We start from the raw sequence: 12142 nt of genomic DNA, 5'->3' as shown, positions 1-12142 counted from the left end.
AATTAAAAATATAGATTAAATAAATCTGCATCTTCATGCCGTAAGTGATACTCTTCCGAGAATAAATGGTGATCACAATCACAACCGGCACACTTCGCTATTGCTTCGCATCTCGCTGTCGTTGTCTGTCTGTCATCGTCCATACAAACTCATTTAATACTACTATCGCGCTCACGATTCGCTTCGCATTGCCTTAGTCATGGCGTTATGTTCGCCGCGAAAACGCATCAGAACTCTTTGTGACGAGACTCGAAATACTGTGTATTACAAAATAAAAACTCCTCGCTACGCCTTCGCATCGCTATCTGTTTGACAAGGCCTTAAGACTTTTTATAACAATATTACGACTTACAATAAGTGAGAATCGAATCAAGCATATCTAAACCGAATTTTGGCCAATAGGACAGCGCAAAAAAACAATTATTCCTTCTCAGAAGTCAAAAATCCACGTCAAAAGCAATAATATCGTGCCGTCGCTGTTGCAGTGGGAACGCCCGTTACCAAGCATTCCCACTGCAACGGCGCCGTAACGATTTTATTGCTTTTGATGTGAATTTTTGACTTCTGAGAATTGATAATTGTTTTTGCGCCTTCCTATCAACCAAAATTCGATTTGAATATACTTTGATCACCCCTCTATAAGAAGTCCATAGTAATATCGGTAAGGATAGCTATCATATTTTGAAAACATAATGCACTATCCAAGTGCAGACAAACTATGGAACAATATGCAAACTGTGATGTATGTACTTTTTTCTGCTTATTTTCCCCTGAGAAATGAATTGGCTTAGTTTGTATTTTGAACTTGACCTAATGTCAATATTATGTCAAGTTGGGTTTGGTTAATTAATGTAGGTTAGGCTTGGGTTTAAACAGCAAATGGACTTTTACAACTGTCAAATTCAGTTTCATGGACATTTTAGAGCAGCAAATAATTTAACTAGCGCCTATCAATAAAATTATATTTTCGATAGTAGAAATATATATTTACTGGTGAAAATGTATTTAGACTTCACTGAAAAATACACATTCATTGTAACATTTATATATTGCATGTAAATAAATAATGATAAATATGTAATTGAATATATTAATACATATAGAAAAGTTGAAATCATATAATTTGACTAGCACCTGTCGGATAAATTATATTTACACTGGTAAAAATATATATCTACTGGTGAAAATGTATTCCGGTATGATTTCACTGAAATGACATATTTTAAAAAATATGTTCAGGATAGATTTTTGGTTTAGAATTAAGAACTTCATTTCAGCTTTTTCCAGAGGTAGAGGCAAAAGTTCCCAAGTCCTTACTGATATTACTACAGATGTGGTAATTTTTTTGTAATATTTTGCTTTTACTTAGATTCATAGTATTTCATTAAATGACATGCATTTTTCTGGGCAAATTCAAGGTGACCAGATTTTAAAATATCAAAGGAGGACATTAAAAATAAAAAGGGCATCTCGAAAAATTTTGTTCGGCTAGGACAAAGAAAGACACATTAGCGATTTTCGTTTCAAAAAATAGTTATGGGGCGACATCACTTTTAGGATAAAAATGATCATCTACACATTGTATAAATACAGTTTTACTGATATTGACCAGTAAAATTATAAATTAATTGCTTGATACATTTTAACTGACCTAAATATAAATTCATTGTAACAGTTGCGAAACGTCCATTTGTTGTTCAAACCCAAACCTAAGCTATATGAATTAACTAAACCCAACTTATTGAAAATTCTGAAATTAACTATAGTTTTTCAGCTTTCATTAAGTTAGGTTTGGGTTTGAACAGCAAATGGACGTTTCGCAACTGTCAAATTAAGTTTCAACGACAGGTTAGAGCGACATATAATTTTTCTAGTGCAAATCAGTTAAATTATATTTTCGCTATTAGAATATATATCTACCGGTGAAAATGTATTCGGATATGATTTTACTAAAACAGTTAATAAAATTATATTTATGCTAGTGAAAATATAATAGATACACATTCATTATAACTTATACAGTAGATGTCATAAATCTAAGCATTTTGATAGCTGTTTCGCGCAATGCGCTTATTAATTCACACTTTGAACTCATAATTTCGCTCAAACTTTTTTGCTAGTTTAGCTTGTTATTTATTGTTATCTTATTAGTTATTTTAATTTAAAAATATTAATATTATTTAATATTTTTAAGAAACTCTGACTTATATACATTCAAAAATCACATCCCACAGTGATGAGCTTATGATATTGTATATTATTAACTTCTTACACAAAGTAACATAAAATAAAAGTATTTTAATCATACATTGAATATTTTTAGTTGCTTGTGTAATATTATCGGACTTTTTGGAGATGTTCTATCAATAATGTTTTGAGTGATTTACATTCCTTTCAAATTTTTAGAATTCTATTCTAGTAAGCTATAAAATCGTCCAAAGATGTTTTATAACTAATAAAAATAAAATTCTCAAAGAATAATCTTCCGGAAAATATTCTTGACTCACATAAATTAAACTTTCACCTAAAATTTTTTTATTTATATTTAGGGGTATAACTTTTTAATAAAACAATAACTGCTGTATTTTTAATCAGATCTACAAATATCTCTGCTAAGTTTTTTAACCAGCCTTATTCGCCATCTTATTTCAAAACATCAAAACATTTGTATCTTTTTAGAAAAACATCCGAAAGGTTAAAAATGTTTTATATCATACTCGTTAACTATAAAAAATATCTTTATATGTACATTTTTAAATACAGAAATCTACCTTTGCCTTTACTATACTATTCTTGATGTATTCTTAGAAGAAAATGTACCTTTGTATCAAATAATTCAAAGTGAAGAGTCGCACTTCCAAGTTAAATTCTGAATCTTAAATGTTATTTTTTGCAGGCTCGCGGATATTTGGAATCGCTTCCATTCAAACCGCGCGTACCATGGAAAAGTTTGTTCCCGTCGGCTGATCCCCGTGCTCTCGACTTGCTGGAGAAAATGTTGACGTTCAATCCCCACCGTCGGGCAACAGTCGAACAGGCGCTAGCCCATCCATATCTTGAACAGTATTACGATCCCAACGATGAGGTTCAATTTCATTTCTTTATAATCTACATATATTTTATCGTTTTTACATTAAACAATATTAAAATTTGCAGCCTGTGGCCGAAGAACCATTCCGCTTTTCGATGGAGCTCGACGATCTTCCAAAAGAGACATTGAAGAAGTTCATCTTCGAAGAAACTCTGCTCTACAGACACACAGCATAAACACGTAACGTTTCAATCCATTGCCGTTCGAGTGTCAATCGTTTCTATCTAAAATTGTGCATTCTAATCGATCGTTTTTAAAAATAAATAGTTGATATTACTTTGATATTGACACAACAAATTAATAGTAATAATTACAAAATGATTTTTTACAAAATTATAAAATAACAAATAAAGCTTAATCATGTCGCCTATTTTTAATTTTTTTTAATTAGTCTTCCGATTTTTATGAACGTATATGGGGAATGATTTTGCTATGACGACATGATTTGAGCTTTAGCTAAAGTCAGATTCAAGGAAACTGGCTGACCTTTTGACGATCGATCATTATATGATATTTATTATTTTGAAGTAATTGACATAATATCGCAAAAAATGTAAACTTAGTGCAGTCTTTACCATTGAATCTGACTATAAATTGTCTGTGGGGAATTTATCATCACTGTCATTATATCGCTAACGATCTCTTAAATATATTTTAATATAGTATTACTCGATTATGATGTGATATTGATTTCGACTGGTGAGAGCAAAATTAAAACAATTAAGGTAAATAAAACATGCCAATAGCTCCAATGAATGCTACTATCACAATCATTGAAAGTGGTTCAATTTTAATATTAAATTTATGTATCATTAAAATTAGAAAATGTAATATTGACGAATGAATGTTTCTGAAACTTGTTTCACATAAAAAATCTGTGTAATGTTTCAATGAATTCAATACTTTGTATTGTAATAAATATTGTGTATATGAATCTGTCGTGTCACAAATGCTTTTGAAAGTTATAAAATAAAATTCTTTAATATGCAAAAATAAATAAATAAAAAATATGCTTTTCTTTACACATCCATTCCAAATAATCTATAATGCAATTAATCGACATTTTTTAGTTTTAATGACATAAATTTAGTTAGAATCACTTGAATTGACTGTTGATAACAAATAATGTATTTTTTAGTCTATCGTTGGACTCGAACAGTATATAAACGAAAAGCATTATCGACGATTTTTTCGGTGTGGTCGTATTAAATATAAAATATTTTATTCTCATGTAATAGATATAAAACCATTGAATAATGTACAATAGTGTTAATATTACAACAAACAACAAAAAAACAGCAGCATCGGCGTATTTTTAAATTACATAATCGTATTTTTAAACATTCATCGTTGTTATTCTAAATTCTTAAGCAATGTTTGTAAGAATGAAAAAAAAAGTAATATCAACGTAATCAATTAATATTCTATTTTTATTAATAGGTGTTGAATATATCTTTATCAAGATACATATATATTAAACTTAACGTATTTTAAGCCAATGTGTATATTCTATCTTTCAATTGCATTATGCACCGTTGACTTAAATTACTATATATGTATTATATATATTGAATGTTTTCAAGTATTGCCACTCATTTTTAATAATGTATTGAATATATTAAAATATATATAAAAAAAAAATATTTGCTCATCTCGATGTTGTACATATGTCGTCAGTCGCCAATCGGGGCATAGGTGATGCAAATTATTTCATTATTATACAATTATCTGTGATTGTTGAACATCTAAAGTTGACTAAGAAGGTTAATTATACAAAAATGTATGTTTAGTTGACTTCTTGTTGTTCAGCGCGTGCGGACAAAAATGAAAAATGTTAAGCCATTCATAATACAAATTACGTAAATGTAATGAAAAGCATCTGATACAAGTATTATTATGAATTTTTTTTTTTTTAGATAATTTGGTCCTAAAATCAAAGAAATATTTAGTTGAAGGATCTTTTGTCTATTATTTAATTTACTGTTAAAAAAAGTATATGATGAATTTATTATTACGAAATGAAAATAAACTAATTAAATGCAAATGAAATTTAATACTATATTTTAAAGCGAATGACTGATTGTATTTTTATGATACAGTAATCGACCGATTTCGCTGTCTTAGATTTTCTTTGATTTCAGGACTAGAAAAACAGAATCTTTTCAGTCTTTTTAAAAATAGCGACTAATGATTTTCTTCTTAGCCGACGCCGAAAACAGTACAAAAATTAATTCATGTTTAGGACTACACGGTTGTGAATTATCTTTAAACTTACGTTCACACTCGAGTGTCTCTAATGACAAGACTATCTAAAAAAAAGCAGCAATTCGAAGAGCGAGGATGCAGATAAACGGAGGCGATCCATATAGCAAAGTAGTTTATAATTATTTTATTTTTTAATCTTCCTGAATGGACTTTTTAGTATTATATAATGTAACGTGTACGTACAATGCCGCGTCTTCTACTTGTTATATTCCATTGCTCGTGTCTCACCGCAGACACTCCTGGTTGCGATTTGGTGTCAATAAATATTATTTAGTGTATATTGTTGCCATTGTTGTTATGACTCGCGTATGGCATTTGGATAATTTGAGTTCGCGCCGTCGTTTTTTTGAAAATTTTACACATACGTTTTGAATTGTTAGATAGATGCGAATTATTCGCGACAAATTCTTCAAGACTGTTTCGATCAAAGCGAAGTAGAGCGGCGCGTCGTCGCGTATCCAAAAGCCATCGTGAGAATACCATTTTAATTGTTCCAATTTGAGGACTTATTGTACAAATAAAGTATTAACTATACAAACGAAGAGTTGTTATTTATCTTTTATTATTTCATTTCAAAACTAAAGTATATAATAAGTATAAAAAAGATCAATAAACAATTAAGGAATTGGAAAAATTCAATCAATACCTTCCCTATCTTTCCATGCGTTTTTGATTGATATCTTTTTCCTTTGCTTCCAGTGTGTTTTTTTGCTTTTAATTTCTAATATCTGATTTCTTTGAGAGCTAATGCTTCTTTCGCCGTTTTGAATGACGTCCAGTTTCGATATCAGAATTTGTCTGGCTTCTTTTCTATTATCGTCGAGAGAGCGACTTGAATGACATTTGATGACAATACCTGAAAGAGAAAAAAAATATTAATTAAAACATAGTAATTTTGAGAAGAATAGATAACTATCTGGGGCACCAAAAACTGAAAGATCGACTATCGTACATGTACGGCGATACTGCTGAAAGGATTAAGTATCATTTCTATTGAAAAAACAACGGAGAGTAGGTAAATAATTAGTCATGTTTTTTACCACATTTGTTATTACGATTAAAAATATCTAAATAACTTTTATAAAAAAATTAGCGTTAAGAACCATTGACTCACATATGCGTCATTCGAATTAAAATCACGTTTTTTTACATACTTTTATTTTTAAGGAATTCTTTATCTTTTAGTATACATTATTTCCTAGTTATGCCTCACTCGCATAACTGTCAGACATGATATAAATTATGGTAATAAAAAATGTTGGTTCGCAAATTATTTAAAAAAAAATGCGAAATACTACTGTGAAAACTACTTCGCTAGGTAGAAAACACTTATCGCGCATACACGTTAAAAGTGTTATAAACCAAAATGCTACTAGTCTGTACGACTTGCGGACTTGATTCAGAGATTAGTATCCACAAATGGAACATCAACGGCCGTTCAGTGCCTTTGCATTGATAATGCGGAACAAAAAGTTTAGTGTTGCCAAATCTCCACCTGTTTAAACACTTAACGATTCTTATCATACAATAAATCTAATTCTACTCCCAAAAATGAGAAAACTTCAGCATATTACGCTAAGATCATTAATGTATTTATAATTTATATGAATGTACCTGTTGGTTTATGCGAAAGTACTACGCAATTGGAATTTTTATTAACTGCGGATCCTCCAGGTCCACTGCCCCTAACGAACTTCTCTTCCAAATCGCATTCTTTGAAAGTCGGCAATAAAGAATAGTCAATGGTATGTTTGTATCTTTTTACAAGTGAAAATGAATTGGAGTATTTTATTATAAAACGGTGAAACAGCATCACGTTCATTGCTTATAAAACTAATCCTCTTTTAAGCAGCTGTTGTCCTTTCTGTAAATTAAAAATCAATTCAATAAATAGTCATATAAATTAAATTGTTTACATTTATATAAAAGTATTTACCTCAAAGCTGAATTTGATGTCCTTGCCTTCCGATAGTTCCTTATTAGTCTTAAATTCTTTGATGATCCTTTGCTGAAAGTATGTCTTGTCCGTGTTTTGCAGCTGCTGTCCGTATCTCAATAATTGTTTGTACAATCCAAGAATATCGCGTCTCGAAGGCATAATTACTAAAATACAATAAATTTAAGTAGAATTAGTTTCTTAAATTTGACGCATGAAAGATGTTATAAAAAATCAATGATAAAAGTTCAGTTAAAAAATATTTATTATATACAATTTTATGACGAAAAAGATTGAAAGACACCATGAAAAGATAATATTTACTTCATAATAAATATGAAATAAAGTCAATGAAGATTCAATAGCATTGTATATGACTTTCTATGAAAAACTTTAAACCGATGCATATTTACAACAAATAAATAAATATGAGATCCTACACATTTCTCCATTTAAATCTTTTAAACAGAGGCGCTTTATATACAAACCCACAAGAGATATCGTTAAATAAGAACATATAAGAATTAGACATAAGCAATGACCACAACATAAGACTTCTAAAAACTAAAAACAATATTAACCATAATATTGCATTACTATCGAAGCAAGTTGTTTTTTTTAAATAATTGATCTATTATGACCACTGGGAAGCAACCACAATAGTTTTGTTCATAGAGGGCCACCCGGAAGAAATCCTTATGCTTCATTAAATGAGCATATAGTAGAGAGAAACTGAGTTTGACAAAATATGATTTTTTTCACACTCATCAAAGTTTTTATGAGAGAAAATATAAAGGGGTTGACACCAGCTCACTTAACCAGAGGGAGAGAATTGTACATTTCGAAAGGCAAAAAGATCAGCTCTTTTAGGACTTGACTGCCTTATCAACCTGGAATTTCCACATGCAAATCTGACTCCTGAATTACATCTGTATTGGTATACATAAAAGCAATAAAATATATATATTATACAGATCTTCCGGACATTTTTTTTTTAATAAAACGAATGCACAAATTTAGGATGAAATATTAAAATATGTATAGGTATATGTTTCAATTACGTCTATTGTTTGAGGCAATGTCATACATGGTTTAATTTTATGACTTCTGAGAAAATGACCCAATGATGAACAAAACTTATATTTACATCATTACACAAACAATTATTTAGTAGTTTAAAATGATATAAAGCCTGGAAAAAATTAAATCACATTGTCAGTCTTTATGAAAATTCATTAGATCGTGGAAAATGTAAGAAAAAGGTAGTTTAATAGATGACGATGTTTATGCAAAACGCTATAAATAATGAAGCGAAATTTAAAAATTATTTTATTTTGTGCAAAAAATATTTGGCTTGTGATATAAAATAGATAATTGTGGAATATTTGTAATCTTATAAAATTTACGAGCGAGTTTGACATGACCTTAAAAATATGTTCGGTTCACATATTAAACACCATAACAACTCCTCAAAATTAATTTATAAATTTATTAGCTAGAAAAGTACGCAATTAAATAATCAAAAAAATTCAACTGGCGAAATACTATAGTATAATTATTGATAGTACTCCAGATATTTTACATAAAGATGAATTATCCGAAATTATACATTATGTGAAACATTTTAATGCAAAATAAATAGTAAGCGAATGTTTCATAGACATTAATAAATACGACAAAAAAAAACAAGTTAGTATTGCAGCTGAAATCAAGAAAAAAATCACCAAAGATGGATAAAAGCTCGAAAATTTTCGTGGTCAAGGTCAGGGCCTCGTTAATGATTTTATTAATAACTTTTGCGTTAATTTGAATATATAAACCAGGGTTATGGAGTCATGGTATTTTAGGTGGAGTCAGATTTATAGAAAATCAACCGACTCCGACTTCTTTTTATAATTTTCTATAACATGTGCATTAAAAAGCGATTATTTTCTACAGTTAAAATAATTAAATCTGAGTTAACAACTTCCATAAATGCTGAGTTATTAAAAATAATTGTTTTTCTAAGATCTAATTTAGTTTAAATCACGGATGGATAAGATTTAAGATTAGATTTAGTCAACCTGGCAACATAAAACCAATGAAACAAGATTTTTCCCTTGCGAGTATAATTATTAAATTTGTGATTTTTATCAATTTCAATGTATCGTATTATTTATCTTTCTACATATTCTAAATATTTTATTTTACTTAATGTTTATTATGTAAAATAAAATATTTACAATTTTTTATATACATACAGTGGTACCTCGGTTTTAGTAGATTTTTTCCGAGACAAATATCAGTTTTCGTCGGCGTTAGCTTGCCAGTGTTGGTGTTTTTTTTTATTGATTGCGAGTGTTAATACATACTACAAATAATTACCTTGGTTTTCGTCGGTTTCGGATTTCAACTGTCTATCATTATAATAAGTCACAAATGGTGAATTAATGATATTTTAAAAACTATTAATTTTTTTGATAATTTGAAAATTGTTGACATTATTTTTATGTTGGTAAAAATAACCTTATTAAAAGGGATAAAATCGAAGTCAGAGTCGGTAAAATTTAAAACAACACCTAATATAAAATACTTTTATTTTTTAACTGTATTGAGTTTATTTACTTCATTTGAACAACATTTAGAAATAGATTGTGAGAAATTATTTTCAATATACTGTGCAGATGGGATTTTAATTCGACTTTCTAATGGGGTAATAATTCATGATTTTAGATAAAGAAAAAATAATTTTAAACAAACATTAATAAAAATAAATGATAAATGAATGACAAAGAGATAAAAAGCAGGAAATTTTGATTGTAATGTAAGTACACTGATTATTTTCATATGATAGCTAATTGTTGTAAACTTGTCAATGTCGGATATTTATAATACAAAAAAATAATCCTGATGTTTTTTAGTTCTTGTAATTTTATTTTGAATGTACATACTCCATAAACAAAAATTTATTTATAATATTATATAAGATATTTTCAGTCTAATCACCTTATTTATAAGCACGTTATATGTTATTAGGTATGTTATAAAATAAATCAGATGTCAATAAGAATTACATAGTACCGCTTTTGAAAGCTTGTTAAAAATCAATCAAGTGACGAAATTTCCAAATGTACGTAATTTAACTGCAAATGACGCTTCTAATAATCCATTAAGTGAAAACGAATAACAAAAACAAGTTTACCTTAACCTATGCGCGACGTCATTTTTTGAAGACACAAATGTCACGTACGCCGGGTCACGTGGTCTGCTTTTAGTCCTAATATATCGAGGATTTTCGGTAAAAACGCAACGGCAAAAAAATTCACTCAATGAAAGGTGAATTGTTTGTTATACGATTTAACGTGGCTCAATCGATTTTTACGAAAAATATATTCTTTCGAAACTATTGATTATATGTATTCACAAAAAGTTGATTATTATATGCATTTTATGGCTTCTAATGAAACATAACTGTTATGTTAACGAGCGAAAATTTAAAACAATAGTACAAACCTTCGACAAGCTGAAAATAAAGATTTCGAAAACCCAATAGCTGCTCCGTTCCGCGCAGTAGGGACGTAAACTAGACATTAAGGTTACTGCTCTCGTTACTTCGGTTCAAAACTCAAAGTAACGAGCATGCCAATTTTAATTATGTGCTTGAATTAAAAAATAATAAATGCAAAATATTAAATAAATAAATAAATAAGTTCCAGAAAATTGTACTTACGTAAAATATAAATTTAACTAATATCAAAATAAAGGTATGTTTTTTGATATTTTCAATTAAATAAATTATCAAATGCGCAATTATATAAATTATAAAATAATTCATTAAAATCAACATTTTACCCAGTAATATTAATCGCAAAAACATTATGCTTTTTATACTTAAATAATTCTATATATTCACATACGTAACAATAATACATTTTTTCTCAAAAAACTTTTTTGCGATTGTGGGCATTTAAGAATTTGTAGTTTTTTCGTCGCGATTTTTTACGCGTAAAATAATCTAAAGAGTACACGGTAGGGTGTACAAAAAAATCTTCTTGGTGAAACTTAGAATGAGGAAAGTCGAATGCCAAGTTAAAGTACAACATGATCTATTAAAACTTTTGCGAACACTCAACAGCCTACGACAGAGCAATGCTCTAGCGTGCAATCTGTTCAACATTGCCCTAGAAAAGGTAATATTAAAACTAAAAAGTGTGTATAATAAATCGGTACAAATCTTTGCCTGCGCTGATGACATAAATACAGTGACGAGATTAAAACAGAAACTAATAGAAGCCATTAACGTCATTGAATCATCAGTGGGTTGAATCTTCAAATGGGGTTGAAGATCAATGAAACAAAAACAAGGTACACGTATATGAAACAATCGGCAGATCTACAACCTCTACCAAGAAGAGAGTGTCTCCACCTTTATCAGAGTTGGAAGACTCCAGGAAGGAAGTTGGAAGAAAAATACAACTGTAATCGGTGAATGTTCGGCTAATATGAAATGAGATAATGAACCTAACCTAACCAGCGAACGGTCGATGATGCTCGATTTAAATAAACTAAAAAAATATGGAGCAGTGTACCTAGTCAATCAATGACTGGTATATATGAAGTTTATTTGTTTAATAGCGAACTTCATTTATGTAGAATCACCGTCGGTGTTCTCTTCTCTTTAGTCTTAATCTTTCAACAGCATGACTTCCTGGCTTTCACCTTCTTGAATTAGCATAAAATAGAAATAATATAATGCATTTTTTTTATTGCTTTGATATGAAAAATGATTAATTTTAATGAAATCGATATATTAAAAAGATCGACCACTGACTAGCCAACTTTTGTCCCCTTCCTTGAATATTGTTAAATGT

At 29.3% G+C, this 12142-nt stretch overlaps 3 protein-coding genes across 3 annotated transcripts in view; 1 reads left to right on the top strand and 2 right to left on the bottom strand.

The window, feature by feature from the left end:
• rl (Mitogen-activated protein kinase rl) overlaps nucleotides 1-5894 on the top strand; it is a 123680-nt gene extending 117786 nt beyond the window's left edge. The window contains exons 7-8 of the mRNA XM_088189401.1: nucleotides 2897-3085; nucleotides 3157-5894. Coding sequence (XP_088045527.1) covers nucleotides 2897-3085; nucleotides 3157-3267 — 300 coding nt within the window. The 3' untranslated portion in view covers nucleotides 3268-5894. The remainder of the gene's footprint in view (nucleotides 1-2896; nucleotides 3086-3156) is intronic.
• A 4-nt stretch (nucleotides 5895-5898) lies between these two features.
• LOC148239564 (mitochondrial translation release factor in rescue) lies at nucleotides 5899-7178 on the bottom strand. The gene is made up of 2 exons (XM_088189533.1): nucleotides 6971-7178; nucleotides 5899-6212 (listed from the first exon to the last, which is right to left on the bottom strand). Exons 1-2 carry the CDS (start codon nucleotides 7176-7178, stop codon nucleotides 5992-5994), a joined length of 429 nt encoding a protein of 142 aa, XP_088045659.1. The 3' UTR covers nucleotides 5899-5991.
• LOC148239563 (mitochondrial ribosome and complex I assembly factor AltMIEF1) lies at nucleotides 7079-10863 on the bottom strand. The gene is made up of 3 exons (XM_088189651.1): nucleotides 10785-10863; nucleotides 7293-7459; nucleotides 7079-7220 (listed from the first exon to the last, which is right to left on the bottom strand). The coding sequence occupies exons 2-3, from the start codon at nucleotides 7452-7454 to the stop codon at nucleotides 7182-7184; spliced, it is 201 nt and encodes a 66-aa protein (XP_088045777.1). The 5' UTR covers nucleotides 7455-7459; nucleotides 10785-10863; the 3' UTR covers nucleotides 7079-7181.
• Between the last annotated feature and the right edge of the window lie 1279 nt (nucleotides 10864-12142).

Source organism: Plectrocnemia conspersa, unplaced genomic scaffold (genome assembly GCF_051122295.1).
Source record: "Plectrocnemia conspersa isolate PC_06_02 unplaced genomic scaffold, ASM5112229v1 ptg000001l, whole genome shotgun sequence".
Classification (NCBI taxonomy): Eukaryota; Metazoa; Arthropoda; class Insecta; order Trichoptera; family Polycentropodidae; genus Plectrocnemia; species Plectrocnemia conspersa.
This window is presented reverse-complemented; position numbering and strand designations above follow the sequence as displayed.